Here is a 22,384-nt window from a genome sequence, read left to right on the forward strand (position 1 = left end):
TTATATAGAGCAGCCATCCAGGAACTGCTCTAATTAAAACACCCCAGCCCCCACTCCCTCAGAACACATATAGACTGCCAAAATGAGTTACCAGTGGGTGGGGGTCTTACTGTGGAATAGCTGTCTGAAAAATGTTCACATATCTGTTCTTACCCTGTCGTAAGTCCCACTTCAATGAAAACTAAACCAGGAAATCTTAGTTCTGTTCCATTCAGAGATAAACTTACCTCATTCAGTGTTCACATCTCAGAGGACTTGTGGGCACATAACCAGTTTCCTTACCCTTGCTCTTCCACAGAAGTCTCCAGCCCTTGTATACTGGATTTGTAGAGCCCATGTAGACTGGAATTCTTTAGACTGGTTGTACACATTCAGTAGGAGAGCAGTGTGTTGCCTATAATTCCTATACTAACAAGCCAGCCTTTTCATCTCAGAAAGAGGTACTCTGAAGAAATGGTGAGAACTAATGGTTTCTCCATAGCATGAAGCATTGTAGGGTATCACAGAAGGTAGGGTTACAGCAATAAGAATCAGGATATTATTGGGGCCTTTTGCTTTAGATTTCTTTATCATGTGGCTCTTGTTTCAGGTAACTTTCTGCTACTGCATTGAGCATCATTAGTAGTATTTATTATTCCACATACTGGAATTAGACCATTTTCCTGTACATAGAGTAGATGTTACTGCAGTGTTCCAATAGCTTCCTATAGCCACAGCTGTTTATGATGATTAATATTGAAGCCTATATATTTATTTTAGTGCAAGTCTTGATTCCTTAGCTACTTAAGCTAGTGCTAGGGAGCTGGAATCTTCTGATCCCTAGACAGACCCCTCTTGCAGATCCCAGGCTAGCTGGTTTCACGTTTTCTGTCCTTACACTCTCAATTTCAAGAACCAGTTCCAATAATCAGTTTTTCATTTTTCAGATAAGGCTACTGTACTTGTTACGGAATCTGTTCAGACCTCTGTCCCTGTGCAGGGCTCTTTGTATCGAGACAGATAATCTATCATTTTGAGAGCAGATGCAGAAGAATTAGGTTTGCATCTAATTTGAGATATCTACGAGGATCACATCTCATAGTAACGTAACTAGTAACATAACTAGCTCAGAGAATACACAAAGTTGTTAATCTAACACATTGTGGCTTTACATTCTCTACAGCCAGCTGGTGCAGAGGTAGGTTTCTACAGGAATGCATCCATGTTGCACATCTCTGCATAGTACTAATTATTGCATTAGCTAGAGATGTTACTGATATGAAAAGAAGATTTCCCATTAATGTCAGTGGAAAGGTGTCTATATAGCTATCAATGACACTGACCCTGTGTGTGCAAAACCTGAGTTTCATTTACCAGGCAATATCTTTGCACTCAAAATATCAACTTGAATATTTCACTTAATTAGGTTTTTACTAGAGGTAACCACAGAAGCAGAGTGTCACAGGGAGAGAAAGACCGGGGAGACTCCCGAGTCCATGGGGGGAGCCCCAGGGCTAGGAGCCAGGGGCAGAATGGAGAAAAGGAAAATAAAAAAAGGGTAACTTGCTCACCGCAGGATGGGAGGAGGAGCAGGGACGGCAAGAGAAGCCCGCGTGGGGCGTAGATCATGCCTTAAGTTACCCGCGGCTGGCAGATGACGTCACTCCCAATCGCCAGCCAGCAGAAATAAAAGGGCCAGCGGCGAAAAGGAGCGGGGCACGCACGTGGCTGCTGGGAGGGAGCCTGGACGGTGGAGTCAGCTGGAGGCGTGGAATGCCAGAGGTGACTGCCCGCGCTCACCCGGGGAACTAAAGGAACCCGGAGGCGAGCCAGCGCCCGAGGCCAACATGACAGCTGCAGGCGAGCCGGGAGAGGAAACGGTAAGAGCCCCAGCAGCACGGAGAGGTCAACGGGCCGGAGAAGACCCGGAGAGAGGGCTGCTGTTCGGGGAAGACCCGGAGAGAGGGCTGCTCTTCGGGGAAGACCTGGAGAGAGGGGCACTACTCCCAGGGGACCCAAACAGAGGGTCACGCCGGTAGGATATCGGAGAAGGAGTGGCGTGAGGCTGGGATAGGCGGAGAGGGGCCACAGAACCGAGCCATGGGCAGGTGACCCTGTCAACAAGCGGAGGGATAGAGAGGCCGTCGGCTCCATAAGGAAGCCCAATAGGGGCAGGGTTATGCCTTTCTTGAGGCTCACTGGGCTTTTAGTTTGAGTTCTGGAGGGAGTTTTGTGTTTCCCCGCATTAGAAGGGGCTGAGGTGGTGGAGGCAGGGAGTTGGAGCGAGAGGTGAGCTCGTTATTTAAGTATCTAGGGGATATTCGGTCAACCACGGAAACAGCCAAGATCCGCCGGGCTGGGTAAAGGGCGAGGTGCAGGGGAGGAGGAGACTCGCAGAAGACATCTAAGAAGCAGGTGACCGACGAGGGCAACCGCGCTGCACGAAGCCCCACCCACTGAAAGATTCAAGTCGTGGCAGGCGAGAAGGGGCAGGTTGCGGTGCATGGGAAGACCTCCCGGAAGGCCACGTGCGATGGCAAGGCAAGTACCGGCAAGCAGTTGGATCAAGGAAGCCCGAGGTAAGATGTATGAGGCCCAGTGGGTACACAGAGATTTCCATGAGACTCAAGATTTCCTGACTTTTGCTTCCAGTGAAAGTGACCCTTCAGGAAGAGTGCACTTTCATCTTCCATTGCAGGTCATCATGATAACCTTTTATTTGTGGAAGTTGCTAATGGATTCTTAAGTGTTACTAACTCTGGACACAGTTCAAGGCAACAGTGACCATTTAGTAATCACATTTTCCTTCTGATCAATTAGTACCTGATTGAAAACATGAGAGCTTCTTGAAGGATGATTGATTTATTAAGTGATATATTGTGCATTTCTTTGTCAGGCTATTAAAGTTCTTACACTGTTTTTGGTGCCAGTCAAAGCAAGCATTTCAGCCAGGCAAGATACCCTCTCTCATCATTACCATAGCATCAATAATAGTTAAAAATAGGTCTCATCATCATATATATATTGCAGCCACATCTTTCCTTATCTTCTAGAGTATTGTCCTATATGTCAAAGATATTCAGAGAGATTCCTCCACTGATTAGTAGCAGAGCCTCTTCAGTGACTCCCAATAATTCCTATGCCACAATATTGTATATAGTTCTTCTTATCAAGAGACAATTACAACTTTTATGAATCCCAGGCATAGCACAGAGGAGATGATAGCCTACTTTGTATACCCCATTAAAGAAAGATGCAAGATGAATGTTGCAATTTACTTGTCCCAAAAATACCATATTTTTTGCATACAATACACCTTGGAATATAACAAGTGCTTTGTTTTTAAAAAGCAAAATGAAAGAAAAAAGATCTTCCTTTGTAGTAAGGAAATACAGTGGCAGCATCTAGGGAACTGACTGCTCATTGTTCTGCTCCCTGTGGGTTGCTGCAGATTTTACTTTCAGCTGGTAAGTGGTAGCACCTGCTTTTATCATATTCCCAGTATATAATGCATGTTCCGGTTTCCAACTGTTTTTTTCTGGGGATAAGGTGCAGTTCTATGTGAGAAAGTATGGTTGATGGAACACTAGCATTTAGAACAGAGAGCTGTCTTAGAACGCAGTGGTCTGTACCAGGCTAACCAGTACTGATTCCTTGTACTTGTTTGTCTGTTTCCACCTGTTTAATTTTGTCCTATACTTAGGTTGGAAGCTCTTCGGGTGGCATCTGTCTTTCTGGTTCAAGTTTGTGCAGAGTTTGACCTAACCTGGTGCTAGTCCTTGACTAATTCTCCTGGCTACTATAGGAGTATAAATAATTATTGTAACAATAATATTTAGAATGTCCTGAGTTTTTATTCTATTCTGAAAATGATTCTCTAAAACTACACATTTTATCAACAGCAATTATTTAGTGATGACATTTATAAATGAGCAGTTGCTGAGGGCTGGAGTAAATAATGCAGTTATTTAACACTGCCAAGAATTGGATCCTGGACACAGTCTGGTAGGAGCACAGTTGAAAATGACCTGCCTGTAGAATTGTTATTGGTTTGCAGTATGTTACTATGCAGGGAATCCAAGCAAGAAAGCTTATTTGTGGCTTCCTCTAGCCTCATAAAGAGCAAATGTATCTTGGAAATGAAGCCATTAACTTCATTAACAAGTAAAAAGGCCTTACAACAAAATTATTTTGCAAGAACAATTGGTAGCTCATTGTAGTGATTCCCAGATACTCAGAACTTGACAGACATCTGCTCATGTTGCCTTCTTAAGAGTCTAATTACAAATCCCAGCGAAGGAGAAAGGAGCAATACATATTAATGAAGACATTAAAAAAAACAACGCTCTCCCCTCCCCCCAAAAAAACCAAAAAACAACCCACCTCCATGGTATTATTTCTGTCTGGCTGTCTAATCAATATCTTTGTCCATTCCTAGTGTCTAGAATAGTTAAAGATGAAGGTAAATATTGACTACAAATTTCATAAACATCCCAAATTAATTTAGGAAGTTTGCCCATTGCTCTACTTATTTATTCACGCAAATATCCATTTGGGGTACTCAAAACATTCCTGTCTCTCTGTCTGAGATCTTTTTGAAGAGGGAGATGTGGAAAGTCTTCACCTCTAGTATTGTTAAGATAGCGTTTCCTGAATTATTAGTGGACTACTGCAGTACTCTGTGGCCACGTCTACACCAAACGCTGACTGCACAGTAGCTTGTTACGGTGGCAGAAAGATTGATGTGATGCCACTGTGCAGTAGTAATGAGCTATTGCACAGTCAGCATCACCAAGAAGCCGTGTGGTTACTGTGCAGTAATGCCAGTTACTGTAGTCATTTTGTACTTGTGTATGCAAGTACTAAATGACTGTGCAGTAACAACTGCACAGTCAGCGTCTTGTGTAGATCAGGCCTGTATCACTTCATTTATTTTATTCTTTCAGTGGTTTTGTTTAGCTTGGGCCTTCAGGAAGAATAATTAGATGGTTTCATCTTTTCTTTGGGAAGGGCAAAATCACCATGGTATGGTAAGCTACCTATGTCCGTTGACTTGCAGATAAAAGCAGTACTAATATAGCTTGCTACCTGCTCTGTCAAAGAGTTTCAGAAGCACTACACTCCAGATGCTCTGCTATTCTAATATATGAAAAGTCCATCTTGATTTAGTTTTCCAGCACAGTTGCATCTCAGGCTGTCAAGTGAGTTTCTTTGTGTCCTGCCTTTATGTAGGTAATTTATTTAAAAATATCTAAGGATGATGGAATTGACAGCCTCTGTAATAAGGATGCACGATATAAATAATGACAGGACAAACATGCCCAGCTTCAGTAAATGTGTGGTTTCATGGCAGTAAAATATCCCAAAAGACTAAACTGTAGACAACTACCCTGTCAGATGAAATTCTCAATCACTATATCACTATTACAGCAGCAAGATTTTTTCCTTACATATTAAGTGACCAAGAGCCCTAAATGACATGTCACATCTGATTTGCCACCTCAGACATGAAGTATGCAAGTGCCTTTGGCTTACACTGACAGCTCTACTCCTTGTGTCAATTCATCTGTCTACCAATGAGAGAGAATCATAGCAACTTAGAGCTGGGAGGGACCTCAAGAGGTCATCTAGTCCAACCCCCTGCTCAAAGCAGGACCATCCCCAACTAGATCATCCCAGCCAAGGCTTTGTCTAGCTGGGTCTTAAAAACCTCCAAGGATGGAGAGTCCACAACCTTTCTGGGTAACCTGTTCCAGTGTTTTACTACCCTCCGAGTGAGAAAATTCTTCCTAATATCTAACCTAAACTTCCTTCGTTACAACTCGAGACCATTACCCTTATTCTGTCATCTGCCACCACTGAGAACAGACTAGATCCATCCTTTTTCGACCCCCCACTCCTTTCAGGTAGTTGAAGGCTACTATTAAATCCCCTCTCAGTCTTCTCTTCTCTAGATTAAATAAACCCAGCTCCCTCAGCCTTTCCTCAGAAGTCATGTTCCCCAGCCCCATCACCATTTTTGTTGCCCCCTGTTGGACTGTCTCCAATTTGTCCACATCCTTTCTGTAGTGGGGGTCCCAAAACTGAACACAGTACTCCAGGGTTGGCCTCACCAGTGCTGAATAGAGGGAAATAATCACTTCCCTTGACCTGCTGGCCACTCCTACCAATGCAGCCCAGTATGTCTTTAGCCTTCTTGGCAACAGGGACATACTGCTGACTCAAATCCCTCTTATTGTCCACTGTAACCCCCAGCCCTTTTCTGCAGGGCTGTTGCCTAGCCAGTCAGCCCCCAGCTTGTACCGGTGTATGGAATTCTTCCATCCTAAGTGCAGGACTTTGTACTTGTTGAACTACATAAGATTTCTTTTGGTCCAATCCTCCAATTTGTCTAGGTCACTCTGAATCCTAGCCCTACCCCCTAGCATATCTACTGTTCTCCCCAGCTTGGTGTCAACTGCAAACTTGCTGAGGGTGCACTCTGTGCCATCTTCCAGGTTGTTGATGAAGACATTGAACAAAACTGGCCCCAGGACCGACCCCTGGGTTACTCCACTTGATACTGGATGGCAACTAGACATTGAGCCATTGACCACTACCCTCTGAGCCTGCTGCTCCAGCCAGTTTTCTATCCACATTATAGTCCATTAATCCAGCCCATACTTACTTAGCTTGCCTGTGAGAATATTGTGGGAGACTGTATCAAAAGCCTTGCTAAAATCAAGGTATACCACATCCACTGATCCCTCTGCATCCACAGAGCCAGTCATCTCATCATAAAAGGCAATCAGGTTGGTCAGGCATGACTTGCCCTTGGTGAATCCATGCTGACTATTCCTAATCACCTCTTTCTCCTCCAAATGCTTAGAAATGGATTCTTTGAGGATCTGCTTCATGATTTTTCCAGGGACTGAGGTGAAACTGACCTGTCTGTAGTTCCCTGGATCCTCCTTTATCCCTTTGTTAAATATGGGCAGTATGTTTCCCCTTTCCCAATCATCCAGCACCTCTTCCAATCACCCTGAGTTTTCAAAGATGATGGCCAGTGGCTCTGCAGTCACATCAGTCAACTCCCTCAGCACTCTCTAGTGCAGGCTTGTCTAACATACGGCCAAGCCAAGCCATTTTCTGAGACCTGAGGTGCTGTGATGGGAAACGAAAGTAAATGCTGTTTACTTTCGTTTCCACCCCTTGTCCCTGCCCCAGCCCCTCAGCAGTGCGGGGGTGGTCCTTTGGCTGAGGTCTGGCCCACTGGGTGATAGGGTGATAAAAAGTTCATGATCCGGCCCCACATTCAAAAAGGTTGGACACCCCTGCTCTAGTGCATCCTGTTTGACCACATGGAGTTGTATTTGTCCAGCTTTTCTAAATAGTCTCTAAACTGTTCTTTAGCTGCTGTTGGCTGCTCACCTCCTCCCCAAACTGTGCTGCCTGGTGCAGTAGTCTAGGAGCTGACCTTTCTTGTGAAGACAGAGATAAAAAAGGTACTGAGTACTTCAGCCTTTTCTGTATCCTCTGTCACTAGTTTGCCTCCCCCATTCAGTAAGGGACGCACACTTTCCCTGATCCTCCTGTTATTACTGACATACTTGTAGAAACCCTTCTTGTTACCCTTCATATCCCTTGTTAGCTGCAACTCCAATTGCACTTTGACCTTCCTGACTTCATCCGAGCATGAAGATGGGATAAGAAGCAATACTCTTTAGGCCTGTGCAAAGCAGCTAGTATCGCTTCGGATTCAGATGATTCGGGGGACAGTGATTTGATTCAGTGATTTGAATCACTGTCCTGAATCAATTTGGCTGAATCACCCAGTTCCATCCCTCGCCTGCTCTCCCAGCCCCAGCGATGGCTGCCCCACCCACCCCAGCTCCCGGCACTTTGAAAAAAATAGGCCCGACTCACCAGGTGCTGCTGGGTGGGGGGGGCAATCCCCGTTGCTCCCCACTGCCCCAAGCTGCATGGGGGGCTCTGCACAAGCTCCCTCCCCCTTCCCCCGCCATGGCTGCCCTGCCTGCCCCAGGTCCAGCCCTTTAATCAGGTTGATTTGTTTCTGCACTCTCAGTAAGGCTTCTTTAGAGTACAGACAGCTCTCCTGGACTCTCCTGGAGATCCACAGCCTGCTGCCGACTCACTGGCATCTGGGTATTGTATTGTGTATGAAGCTATCTGTGGATTTATATATTCAAGTTGATTTCAATTTCCTTTTTTTGCAGCAGCAGCAGCAGGAGTTGCTTCTATAAGTTCTGAAGCCTTCAGAGAAACCCCTAGCACTTTACACCTAGGCCTTTGTTTTAAAGTGTATGGGCACAGTCTCAGCTGATGAAATTGGGGGCAGGTCTTCGACTTCTGTAGAGCTCTGTTGCTTTGGTCTAGCTGATCTTACATATGCTTTTGAATATATTCAGAGCTGTGCATATTTTGCATTTACCTTTGTGCACTGTGCTTTATCTACCAGCCAAGGAGCATACAACAGGCTTGTGATGCATGCAAGACTTGATCACTTGAAAAAAAGCGCCTCCTTAGACTCTGATAAACTGCCTATTCTGGAAATTAGATTCTCCATTCATTGGAGAAATCATCCTCTTCCTGTCAAAATGAACTCAAGTGCAACCCCCCCCTCCCCCCAACTGCAGCACCATTTCCCTTGCACACGTAAGGGAATGAATGAAAGCGGGGCACGTTTCTTGCAATGGTGCGCAGATGTTGTTTGGTCTCTCCTACATATCTTCCATCAGGGCATTTGGTGCATTGGATGAGGTATATTACATTTCTGGAGGTGCAGCTGTAAGATCTTGGGATGCTGATGGCTCGGTTGTGGGGTGTAGTAATTGTGGGGGTGGTGGAGATGTGTTGGCAGGTTTTGCATTTCTTGTCCTGGCATGGTCTGGATCCTTTTAGTGTGTTCTGGGCTTGAGGAAGTTTGCTTCTGGTGATGAGGTTGGCAAGGTTCGGTGCTCGTTTGAAGGCTAGGATGGGTGGCTCTGGGAAGATCTTTTTAAGAATAGGGTCTCTTTCTAATATGGGTTGCAATTTTTTGAGGATTTTCCGTACAGGTTCAAGGGAGGGGTGATAGGTCATAACCAGCGGTGTGTGATTTGTGGGTGTTTTTCTTCTGTACTGCAGCAGTTCTTCACGTGGTATCTGGGTGGCTCTTTCAAACATGCGATCTACCTCTCTGGAGGAGTGTCCTTGTTGGGTGAAAGCCTTTTTAAGATTGGTGAGGTGGCGATCCCGGATGTTCTCTTCAGTACAAATGCTGTGGTATCTGAGGGTTTGGCTGTATATCACAGCTTTTTTGGTGTGTTTAGGGTGATTGCTGGTTCTGTGCAGATACGTATGTTGGTCTGTGGGTTTCTTGTATACTGTGGTCTGTATTTTACCCTTCTGGATACTGATTGCAGTCATCACATTCTTTTGTATTGTGAGAAAACATATTTTTGGATGCATGCATAGGTACCCATAAATGAATGCTAATACCCCAGGGCTCCTGTCTGGAGTTTATGTATACCACTGAAGTTACCTTCTGAAAAAAATTGTTGTGTGTGCAACCTTTAAAAGACTAGTGTCCATTGAGTTTTAGGCAGGTGCCCTATTCATTTAGTTAGCAGGCTGGTAAGTAGTCCTTTATTAGTTTGTTGTGGTTTATCTCTACTTCATAGGCAGGAAGATGACGGTTAGAAGGATTAAAGACAAGATTCCTCACTATGTTTATGTAAATAGTTGTGAACGTTCTCATCATGAAATCATGCAGTCATGAGTTAAGTGACAGTATCAGGACAAAAGTCGCAGGCTAACCGGGCAGCGTGCTATATATACATTGCCTCTCTCTCCCAGGCCAGATTCCAAAGGCCTCAGTTCAGTGCATGCGAGTCAATTAATCCTTTTCCTCTTTACCAAACTGTTTCAAAACAAAGAAAAGCTTTCTTGCGGTAAAACAGCCAGCTTCTCCTATCTCCCTCTAAGCATCTATAGTTGCCAGGAAAGTTGATTGTTAGGGCTGTGCAAAGCTTCGGGTGCTGATTCAATTCGGAGGAGATTAGGCCTGATTCAGTGACCAAATCTCTGAATCTGAATCAAATCAGGAGACCAGTTAAAAGGTCCGAATCAATTCAAAGCTCTCTGAATCAATTCAGAAACAATTTGGAGAACTTCAGCGATTCGAGCAGTCCCTGCTTACTGCAGCAGGGAACTGGACACGGACTGCATGCTGGTAAGTAGGGGGTGGGGGAGGGGGGCAGGGGACCAGGGGGGGACCCCCACCAGGCCCCATCCCCTGCCTGCTCCCCCAGCCCCCTGAGTGCCCCCCAACCCCTGCCCACTTTCCCAGCTTACCCCCCCCCCCCCGGCTGCCCTGCCTGCCCCAGCTCTTTAAATAAAAGCCCCGACTCACCGGCTGCTGCCAAGTGCAGGGATAATCCCCACTCCCCCCCCACTGCCCCACGCTGCATGGGGAGCTCTGTCATGTGCCTCCCAACCTCTGCCCGCCCCAGCTCCTGGCCCTTTAAAAAAAAAAAAAAAAGCCCCACCTCACTGCTGCAGCAGCCTAGGGGCTTCTGGGGGCTTGTGGTAGCAGCACGGGGCAGTGGGGGGCAGCAGGGATGGCCCCCCACCGGGCAGGAGCTTGTGAGTTGGGGATTTTTTTCTTTTATTCACAGCCACCCCCATGCAGCACGGGGCAGCCATGGGGGTGGCTGAGAAAGCGGATGGGGGTTTGGGGGCTTGTGGCAGAGCCCCCCATGCAGCATGGGGCAGCCGGGGGAAGCAGAGATTGCCCCCCTCCCTGGCAGCAGCCGGTGAGTGGGGACTTTTATTTTAAAGAACCAGGAGGTGGGAGAGCGGGCGGGGCAGCCTTTGAGAATGGGCAGGGGATGAGGCCAATTCGGAGATTCAGCCGGTTTGGCTGCGGCCAAATCTCCAAAACAAATTCAGCCGAATCAATTCGGGACAGTGATTCGAATCACCAAATAGAATCACTGTCCCCTGAATCGACTGAATTCAAAGCGAATACTAGCCGCTTCGCACAGACCTATTGATTAGGAAGGAGAAACATGGCAGCTGTCTACTCTTGTCATTCAGGAGGCCCTGACCAAGTGGTGACTAAGGTGGCAACCTTCAAAAGCACATGAATGATATAGAAACAGAAGTCTTTTTCACTTCCAGTGGCAGTGCTGCTCCTTAGTCAAGAAGCCACTTTTAAATGACACTGTAAATTATTACCAGCCTTGGGAGTGTGTATCTCAAAAGAAATACAGAAAAAAGGTTCACTCTTTGCAGTCCAATATACCATCTCTGTGTACTTTTCTCTTTATCAAGAGGATCATGAGTACATCACAGGAGGACACAAACTTTGTTGGTCTTGACCATGTTTACTATCAGGATGAGTGAATACATTAATTGATTTATTTACAAACTGAAACAAAAGCTAGAAATTGTTATTCGTGTATTGTCCCAGTCCATAAAATAATTCACTTGGAAGAGGCAGCTGAATCTTTTGCTCTGTTCTAGGTGAAGATATCCACATAAGTATGTATGGAGCTGCCACAGATGTCAACATCAGGCTGAACAAGAACTCCTTGACAATTGAGAAGGCATATATTACCCTGGCAAACCAGAGATCGGTGGTCCTACATAATCGAAGTGATATCATAGCACACTTCCAGTGGAAGGTTTTTGCAACTCAGGAAGAGGAGGATCAACAAAAACAAAGGTTAATTTGAAAGATAGATAGATTCCAACATGGTATTTTCTTATAGGTCAACTCCATGTATGATTAAAGCTTTATAGCCTTTGCACAGATACGATCAAATTGTATTTTACTCTCACCGTCCTGGAGATGCATCACTGGGATCTAAGGCAGTGGGTCACAACATTTTTCATACCAGCTCTACCCCCAGTACAACTTTAAAAGTATGGTTCGAAGAGAAGCATAGTTGTGATGCCCTGACACCTGTGGGTCATGACCCCAAGCAAGGACATCCATGCTCTTAAGTGTTTAATTAACCTACACTGTTTTTTCAGTATGTGAATAGTGTGAAAATATTGTAATCATGATAATAGCACATTTTACAGTTTTCTGGAGGAAAAAATCAGTTACATCAAGAAACTATTGCTTTAATAAGAAAACTAGTGTAACCATTGGTATTACAAGACAATAGAGTGACTTAATCCTGTGCTCAGTGGCCACATGCCCAACTGCTACAGTGGCTTCTGTGAAATGATAAAGTAGTAAAGCCCAAATGAGAGTGATTCTGAGTCTGCTCGAACTTGTACAGAGGTTCACCTCTGACACTGGCCAGCCACAGAATTAACAAAGAGCACTTTTTTTTATTCATTACGATGCTGAATAGAATGTCTTATAACCTATGGAGGAGTGAGTGGTTAAGGTGAAAACACTTTAAAAAAAGACAATTTCTAGGTGTTGTTTAATAGTGAAGAGGAGCTGAGATTGACTGAGGAGAGGTCAATTCCACCTCAGGGTTTGCCAGAGCAGCATAGGATCCCCTACCAATGTAATGCTTTGTTTACACTTATGGATCAGTCACAGGACTATCTTCAAACCCATAATCACTAGCCATCTACAGAAATAACCCATAGGCTTCACCCCTTGTGGCTGTCCAGTCTGACCTTTGACCTTTTGCTGAGTATCCAAGGTTTGAGGTTTTAACTTGCTGCCACCCATCCCTCCCTTAAGGGGGTTTGGAACTCACTCAGACACTGCAGGGTGCAAATATAGCAGGTTGTCCAGCAGCAAATCTCTGCTTCTGAGTTCTGATCCTTCTGCACCCCAACTTTGTCTCTTCTGCACATTGTTAAAGCCAGTCACAGGAAGACAAATAAGTAGTGTGCAGACTGATTCCTAGAAGGGCTCTGCTTGAAGAACAAGAAGCAGAATGCAGTTGACTGCAAGGTAAGATTTTAATGGGGTAGGAAACTCATGTGACTTGGACTAGTTAAGGGCAATCCTCAGGCTCGGTCCTAAATGACAGTGAGAATGCACTGTATGATGCAACAGGGGTATTCATAAAAGCAGAGATGGAGAAGTTATATGGGCCCTGGCTGCAACCTCCACAAATAGCATCTATCTGTTTGTTTTTGAAATAGTGCATAGTTTTTGGCTATTACTAGTTTCAGCTTTGTCCTTGATATCCATCATGACTTATGATAGGAAGAATTCCTTTCTGTCCCTATTGGCTTTTTCAAAGACTATACCCATTCCCTGTGGATGTGATCTATCTGTTGGAATAAATAGGTTTGTCTCATCATGACTGGATGGCAGTAATTCCCTCTGTACACAGCAAGAAAATCTGCTCAAGATCAGTCCAGACCATCAGCCTGTATAAAATGTGAGACACCAAGGACCCATCACTCGAGTGTAGCATGCTCACCAGAGGTTCCCCATTACTTCCTGGGGCACTTTCAAATTATTAAAGCCCTTGGTGATCTCCACCTAAACTATCTTGAAACAGCCTCTTAACGCATGACTAAGCAAGGCATCTGTGGACATTTGAGATGCAGGAATTAGTTGCAACTGGGGTGAAAAAGTCAGGAGCCAGAAGTTAGGCATTCTTGCCTGTGGAGATTGGAACATGCCTTCCTTTGTGTGTGCCTTTTCAAGAATGTGGAAGTAGTTAGACCACTGACAGTTCAGGTTGTTAGGGTCAATCTTTCTGCTGCCCTACCTCCTGACAGCCTGGAACCTGAATCTCCTGCTTCCTGGGCAAATGACCTAACCACTAGACTACTGGGCTACAGCATAGGCTCTACTCCATTGCTGCTGGCAGGTATGCATGCAGGGTGATTCTGTTTCACTGAAAAGTGAAATAGGATCCCAAACTGCGTGTAAGGTCATTTAGGTGTATACAGTGAAATAGGACTCTGCCCTAAATTTACTGCATGGAAGTGGTGTATAAACACCATCAGTTGGTGGTTTAATATGTTGAGATGTCTGTCCATTTCCACCAAAAACGTTAGGAAGTACAAAGCAAAAATTGATATATTATCTCTACCAGTGGAGTATCTTTTTTCCCTGCTCTAGCCATTCCTCCTCTCCCAGCCATTCTTGCTTTGCAGTCTGCTCACACTCCACATGAAGATTAATGTGAGGGTTTGGTATGAAATGCCACCTTCTTGAATATTCTTCTTTTATAACTGAAAATTTATATTGGCCAAAGAGCCACGAGGCCTAGCAAGTGGAAGAATGTAGTTCAGCCTTCAAAAATGACCTGGGATGTTTATGCTGCTGTCATCCCCTGCTGAAGGCATTGGGGATTCATTCTTCATTCTGGTGTCACTGTAAACAAAGGGACTTTTCAGAGTCATTGTGGTGTGGCTTGTACATTGGCCTTCTCGTAACTGGGCACTTTCAGGAACTGTAGTATCCATCTATGCCAATAGCATTCCTTAGCCCATATCAAATAATTTAGGAGTAGAGACTTCCCAACCAATGGGAGTGAAGGGAAACAACTTTGGCTGAAATTAGCAGGGCGAGGGTCAGGGAAAGATACTGGGATTTGCTGAGTTTTGTCCTTGTGAACTCCAACAGTGGCCCCCTCTCATCCTTCCTGAGAGAACACCCACATAGAATATACAGGCACCTTTGTGAGTAGTTTTAATGATCTGGGGCATCTTGATCACTTAAAATGAAATGTTTTAAAGAAGTGCAGAGAGACAGTTGAGGTAGAGAGTGTGTGGTCCTCTCAGAGCTACACACACAGTGATGTAGCTGGGTGGAGCAACTAGGGCAGCAGCCTTGGGCACCATCTTTATGGAGGAGTGGTGGGAAAGGTGTGCAGAAATAACTGCCACCTTGGTGGCAGCTGGCCATGCTGGTGCCACGGGCACCATGGCAGCTATCACTGCCCTGTGCATTACGTCTGCCTCAAGCACAGCGGTGCCTTGCTATACCTCTGCATACATTTCTACTGTGTGAGATTTTTCTTCCCTTGTTTAGGGCCAAGAGGGTTTGCATATAAGTGTTTAGGAGGATGACTCTAATTATATATGAAGAGGGGGCTGGGACAGTATCCAGTCCTGCTGCTCTCGTGTGCTTGCTTCATGTATTTACTTGGCTTCTTTGGCTAACTGGAACAAAAGTGCAGATAGAGACAGAGAGAGACTGCAGAGACAAATGACCAGGAATAATTTATCTGGACCAAGGTGAATGTGAGGGGACAGTACCGCATAGGGGAATACAGACCAAAGCCCTCATTTTGGATAAAATGAAAAGCCAGAAAACAGTTCCTTCAGTCTACTGGTGCCTGTACACAAATGCAAAGGCTGCTCAAATGTGCTGTAATTACAGCACATCAAAGCAGACTTGATTAATTGAGTCAGTCTTTCTGCTGCCCTGTCTCCTGACAGCTCTATTTCCTGCTTCCTGGGCAAATGACCTAACCACTAGGCTATCAAGTCTGCTGGAGTGTGGTAATTACCATGCTCCAGCAGCCCCCTGCGTCCCATGTATCAGCATCCACATACTTAAAAATGGTGGGGGGGTGTTTATACTAAAGCTCATCGAATCAGCTTTAGTTCAAGTGCCCCTGCCACCATTTTTAAGTGTGGGGACACTGATGCATGAGATGCTGCGGCACTTTAATTAGACTGGCTCTTGAAGCCGCTCTTATTAAAGCACCCCCCCATCCCCCCCAACCTCCGAAGCACATGTAAAAGTGCCCAGGATAGCTGTCATTCCACATCCATTTTCAGGTCACACATGAACACTTGCTCTTAGCAACTTGGGAGGGGAATTGGGAATCTACGTTTACAAATTAGAGGATTTGGGGATTGGTTCTCTAGTTTTTCATGCTCAGAAGGAAGCAAGTGTCCAAAGGCCACACTTTTAACCCACACATGATCAGGAAAAACTGCCTTAGACTGGAGCTAGTTTTAAGGGTTTCTGAGCAAATAAAGTTCAACATAATTGGGTCACCAATGCCTTGAAGGGCATAAATAGTTTTCTATTGCTCTCTGTTTTTAATTACAGCGTATATGACTACTGTACAAACCCAGTGTTCAAAAGAAAAATCTAGTGACCTTCCACTGGAATTCTCTCCCTGCTTTCTTCTGCTCTTCTTCATATTTCTGCATCTCCAGCCTCTAAAAGCCCCTAAAAAGTCTCTGATACTAATAGTGGGCTTGCCCTTTAGCCAAATCCAGGCAGATTTATGTATTTGATCTTATGCCAACTTCCATTTTAAGATTTCAGTCTAATTTTTTTTATTTCTTCCATCCCTAATGGATGATCACAAGTGTGGGGCAAACATCTGTGGCATCATCCACTAATGCCCACACTAATGCACACCCTATTTTTGCTGTGATCTAACATACTGAAAATTGAATGTGGTATCCCACAAAGATTAAACTCTTTATCCACACCCTATTAGTGGATGGCCTGAATTGCTATCTATAAACTGCCCTCGTTCATTCACAAAACACATGATCTGTGGGATACTGCACTGTGGTTTCTACGATGCAGTGGTGGCCAAGCATGTACCAAGATCAGCCAGCTGAAAACTCAGAATCAGGAATTCAATAGGTATGGGTCCAGGACTAGTTCAAGGAAATTTGGGTCTCCTTGTGAAACCATTTCACTAGGCTCATCTGTCTGCAGGTACAAAGAGCCAGTCCATTCCACTAATGACCATATGGCCTTGACTCTGTCAAGTCAGCTCAGTCCCACGTGGAAGAAGCAGTGTTTGTGAAGGAGTCTGAAGATTAGCAAATAGAATAACAGAATCAAAAGGTGGGAAGGGACATACAAAATCATATAATCCAGCCCCCTTCAAAAATGCAGGGTGCACTTTCCCTAAACTATCCCAGACACATGCCTAACCAATGCCCTGTTAGAAATGTCCCGTGAAATTTTCCTAGGTAGTTTCTTCCATTCTCTTGCTGCTTTTACAGTTAGGCAGGTTTTTTCCTTGAGATTAAATCTCTTTAGCTATAGTTTAAACTCAATGCCTTGTTTTCTGCCCTCTGAGAAGGGAAAACAGTTGTTCTTCCTCTTCTTTATGGCCGCCTTTCAGATATCTGGAAACTTCTATAATTTGTCCCCCTCTCTTAATCTCTTTCTCTGGACCAAACATACCTCTCAACCTTTCTTCACCTGGCTTTAATTTCCCCCTTCTCCTCCACTCCCAAATTTTGCCACTCATTTGTGGCTCTTGTCTAGATTCTCTGCATCCTTCTAAATGCAAATTTCAGAAAAGGACACTCTGGCAGAAATGCCACCGTCTGTGTCCCTCTCCAGAGATCTGTCTCTGCTAGCCTGAGAGGTTGGTGTTGAATCCCTCAGGGCGGGGATCTCCCTCCCTTGTCTACATGACAGAAGCCTGGTGCCTTGGAGGCGGATGCTCTGGTCACCTTGTGGGGGGGGAAGCCCTGTTCACCAGCCCTGCTCACCAGCCCAGGTAGCCAGTGATGCTTTTTTAGATTGGTTGGCTAATGGCCAGCACTGGCAGCTTTGATTGGACCGAGCATCTGAGGTCAGAGAGGTTATTTAAAGGCCTGGTCCAGGAAGAAGGCAGCCATTAGCCATGCGGTCACCCAGGTGAATCTGAAACAGGCTTCCTCGTCATAACCGCATGTTCAAAGAGTGATCTGCCTCCAGAGGAAAACTCCATCCACCTCTGGATGCTGCGTGTGAGTAAGCTACTCGAGATCCGACTAGGTGTTTAGCTTACAGTAACTCAGATGCGTGTTTAAACGGCTACCTCAGCCATTCTAGTTTGCTCTTTGGGATTCCTCTGATATTCCTCTGATATTTCCATGATATTGCTCTACCTTTTACCCTGTTTCCGCCCTACCCCCTGTAATCAATAACATTCTCCTTTGTGACCGGTGTGGGAGACTTATTGAGGGGTGGGTCTAAATTATGCCTAGGAGGCCCCTTAGGTCTGTGGACTAAGGGAGGCTTCCCTAATAGGCCCCTGACTTGGGGAAGTGCCCCAAGTGCTGGTATTGGGTCTAGTACCCATTGGACGATCAGGCCTGCGTTCTCCAAGGTGCGCAGGGCCAGAATTGAGTCCAGAGCCTTGGAGGGTGGCAGCGGGAACCCCAGGTTAGCAGGTGTGCTCCAGGGAAGGGGTGGGCCAGATGTAAGGCACCCCAGGGAGGGCACTGGGAGCCTGGAAGGTGGTCGGGCGCAGTGAGGTGGGCGGCTCAATGCAGGAGTGCCCCCTACTGGCCCGCCACAGACACGATACTCCAGTTGAGGCCTAACCAAATACTGAGTAGAGAGGTACTATCACTTCTTGTGTTTGGCGTACTATCCTTCTTTGAATATAGCCCCAAAATGCATTTTTTTTGCGTGACGGCATCATATTGCTGACTCACACTGAGATCCTGATCCACCACAATCTCCCAATCCTTCTCAGCAATACTACTGCCTAGACAGCTATTCCTCATTCTATAGTTGTGCATTTGGTGTTTCTTTTCTAGGTACAGCACCTTACATTTGTCGCTATTGAATTTCATTTTGTTGTCTGTAGCTCAGTGCTCCAATTTGTCAAGATCTTCTTAAATTCTAATTCTGTCCTCCAAAGAGTCTGCATCCTCTCCCAGTGTTGTTTATCACACCAACCATGATCAGTGAGCTGTCTGTTCCTTCATCCAAACCATTAATAAAAATGTTAAACAGTGCTGGACCCAGAACAGACCCTTGTGAAACCTCACTTGAGACCTCTTGCCTTTTCCAAATTGATCAATGTATAGTTACTCTTTGCTTGCAGTTATTCAACCAATTATGTATTCATCTAGCAGTAATTCTGTCTGGGCCACATTTCCCCAGTTTACTTGTGAGAATGTCCCATGGAATTGTGTCAAAAGCTTTACTAGAGTCCAGCAGGTATATTACGTCCACTGCATTTCTCTCTTCCACCAAACTAGTTACCTTGTCAAAGATGGAAATCAAGTTGGTTGGTATGATTTGTTCTTAACAAATTCATTTTGGCTGTTATGATCCCCTTTCCTCGTCCCAGTCTTTACAAATAGACTCTTCTATAATTTGCTCCAGGAGCTTATGAAGTTTTGAAGTCAGGCTGACTGATAATTTCCTGGGTCCTCCTTTTTCTCTTTTTTAAAAATAGGTACTATTTTAGCCCTTCTTCAGTCATTTGGGATCTTGCCAGTCATCCATGACTTTGCACATATTATTGACAATGGCTCTGAGATTTCTTCATCTAGCTTCTTCAGGATCCAGGGAAGAATTTTATCAGACGTGGCTGACTTAGTCACTCAAATTTGTCAAAAGCTCTCTACTTCACTTTCTACTTATCTTGATCTACAGCCCTTCCCTTCTTTGTTTATATTAATTTTGGAAGTTGTCTGGGCACAGTTTATTTTTTTGTGAAAATTGCAGCAAAGTAGTCATTGAGTAGCTGTACCTTTTTTACAGTTCTATGAATAGCTTCACCATATCATTGAGCAGTTGACCCACAATTAACCTCATCTTTCTTTTCTGCCTGTAGAATCCTTTCCAGTTGTCTTTAACAGTCCTTGTCAATTGTACCCCCTTTTACCTTTACTTTCCTAATTTTTATCCTTAGATATTCTTGCTGTTCCTTGTTATATGGCCTTAATGACTCAACCTTTCTTCCATTGTCCGTTTTCTTTATCTCTTGATTTTGGAGGTTAGGAGCCCAAAGGAGGTATGGGGAAATCACCGTGACTGGTGCTCCTGAGATGTTTTTGAAAATCCACCCACAGTCTTATTCAAATAGCACCCTCTCTGATGATCATAACAGATACTGACCCTCTCAGGGCACATGTCCCAACAAGCGTGCATGTGCAGTTTGCGGCACCGCAACCTGCATCCAGCACACATGCACCCATTCACCGTGCTGCTAATTAGCAGCACAGCAGTTTTTCTTGACACTGGAAGATCCTGATGTAAAAAAACCCTGCTAATAAAAGCCGCATGCCACAGCAGCATGCACTGCCAGAAATGAAGCCTGGCTGGCCAGAGCCATGCTCGGACTGCTGGCCAGGCACGTGCTGGACCACATGTGCAGGAGCATGCTTGGGGACAAATATGTGCCACTGCTATTTGTCCCATGAAAAATGTGTACCCCTGCACGTGCGCGATCATTGGGACACGCCCTCAGTGACCATTGTCATAGTCTGAGCACAGTACAATGAAGAAGGACAATCTTGTTTGGATGCCACATGCAGCACTTCCTATCACTCTGTGAGAAGCAACAGCTGATTGAGGGGTAGGTGGATTTTGAACAGTGCCATCAGATATGACAAAGGCTGCAGAACATAGCATGGCATTTTTTTACTGTAATTCCTATGGCATGGGCCCATCAACTTTCCCTTTCCTATTCATGGCTCTTGACTTTCAAAAATGCTTTATCCTTCAGTATGCTGAAATACAGAGGAAGAGTGAAGAGGGAGAAGTACCTCTTCCACCAAGCATGCACAGAGCAAAATAACCTGCCTTACAAAATGAAACAGCAATTTCATTCCTAATTCATTAGAAAACCCATTGATTCAGTTATGCCCTCAGCCATGTGGTAGGTTGCTTCCTGCAACACTGAACTGTGAGTGTCACTGCCCCAGCACATTGGTGATGTTCTTTGGAAGAAAATATTGCTTATTAAATTATCTGCTTCCTTTGTCTCTCCCTTTGGCTTTAGGCTCTGTTACAGACAGCAGACCCAGGAAGACAATGAGACTGATCTATTTCTAAAGGAATGTAGCGCAGATCCTACGCTCCGAGAACGCCTTTCCATTCTCTCCGACAGTTTTCAGAACCACGGAAGGATGGTGCAAGGAGATTCTATGCTCTTCTCTGATAACATCTTTACTATTGAGCCAGTGGTGAGTGCAGACTAAGTATCTTACCCTGTACACTCTGCATCATAAGGTCACACAATAGACAAATGCATATTGTTCAGTCACTAAGAGAGTCAGCTTTGCAATGTCTCCAGCTAGAAATGAAGAGCAAAATGCAACGTTATTGCTGAGTGGAGATTCCTAACAAGCAATAAAAATGTGCTTTCATCAAAACCACTCCGTTACACCCACAATCTGATTTTTACCAGTTTGTGTTCTCCAGCAGACAGTGGAGTGGTCCAGCCTAGGAGACAGTAGAATCAGATTCTGTTCTTGCTCTGCTGTTAAATAGTCATATAACCTTGGGCAAGTCACTTACATTCCCTGGCTCCATTACTTCATCTATAAAATAGGGAAAATGATACTTATTCTTTTTTTGTTTTGTTTTCTTGGTTAAGTCCTTTGAAGTCTATGACTGAAAAAGCTATATATAGGAGCTAAGTAGTAGTACTTGACCATTCAGTGCTAATATATTGAACTGTCCTTTCATAAGCAGGTGTTAGTATATGGTAGCTATTTATTACATGCGCCTGTATGAGAAACACTAGCAGCTTGCATTGTTCAGAGAGGGCACGTCTTGAGTATGTGGTATTTCAAGATTAATAACTTGTTATTGTGGCCACTGCTGATCACACAGTCAGTCCAAGGCCAAGAGGTCTTTTGGGGATAGAGGGCCAAATTCAGGCCAGGGGTAATCATAGAGGTATGTCCCCATACAGTTCCATCTGTATAGCTTTGACTTACGCCAGGTCTGAATTTGCCCTCCAGGATCATTCCTAAGTCCTTCCATAAGCATGACACATTGGAATACATTTGGTATTTTTAATATATGTACCTTTAAAAGCAAGTTTTGCATGTCTTTGTAAACCTAATCTAGCTATGTGAACAAAAAACCAGGCATGCAGATTAACTGAAGCTGTAATTCTCTATATTTACACTGTCTGATATAATGTCTTCTCACTTTGCTGGGTAATGAAAAACCCTTTTCATTCTCTTTTGAGTAAATCCTGGAATAAATCCAATATCTTTTTTTTATTAAAATATATGGAACTCATTTTTTCTTACAGAAGGCGTCAGGTTTTTAGTTCCTTTGTATGTCTGGAGTAAAGCCCGTCCTGAAAACAGATTTTCACTGCTATAAGTAAGAGCTGACTGTTAAATCAGAGGTTGTAGTAAAGTATATTACACATAGTGGAGTGGTCCCACAGCCAAATGGGCAGAATCTAGAATGGGGGTGGCCCAACCCCCGGCTCTAGTAACAAGGGAACTATGAAAAAGTATCTACTGTACAATCTCAAAGGCAACTTAAAGGCTTTAAGTCAGACCCTCAGTGGGAGTTAAGCCCCTCAACTGGGGTTATGTACCTGAATAGCTTTAAGGATTTGGGCCTTGAAGTCTCTCAGAGTCAATGAAGCTTATTTTTCCAAGTGATTAAACCACTTCTAGAAATGTAGCTTGAGCTCCTAAGTCACATAGGTTCTTTTAAAAGTACTATCTGGCATTGTGATACAGTACATATAGACAGTTAATAAATGTAAACTAACTGGCCAGCAGCAGTGACCTCAGC

The 22,384-nt window shown here is 44.6% G+C and overlaps 1 protein-coding gene across 2 annotated transcripts in view; it reads left to right on the forward strand.

Annotated features, from left to right (window-relative positions):
* Positions 1-22,384, forward strand: part of HYDIN (HYDIN axonemal central pair apparatus protein) — a 443,140-nt gene that overhangs the window by 125,083 nt on the left and 295,673 nt on the right. For both annotated transcript variants that reach the window (XM_059713716.1, XM_059713715.1), the window contains exons 8-9: positions 11,488-11,689; positions 20,619-20,802. In XM_059713716.1, the coding sequence (XP_059569699.1) occupies positions 11,488-11,689; positions 20,619-20,802 (386 nt within the window). The remainder of the gene's footprint in view (positions 1-11,487; positions 11,690-20,618; positions 20,803-22,384) is intronic.

Source organism: Alligator mississippiensis, chromosome 10 (genome assembly GCF_030867095.1).
Source record: "Alligator mississippiensis isolate rAllMis1 chromosome 10, rAllMis1, whole genome shotgun sequence".
In the NCBI taxonomy this organism is placed as follows: Eukaryota; Metazoa; Chordata; order Crocodylia; family Alligatoridae; genus Alligator; species Alligator mississippiensis.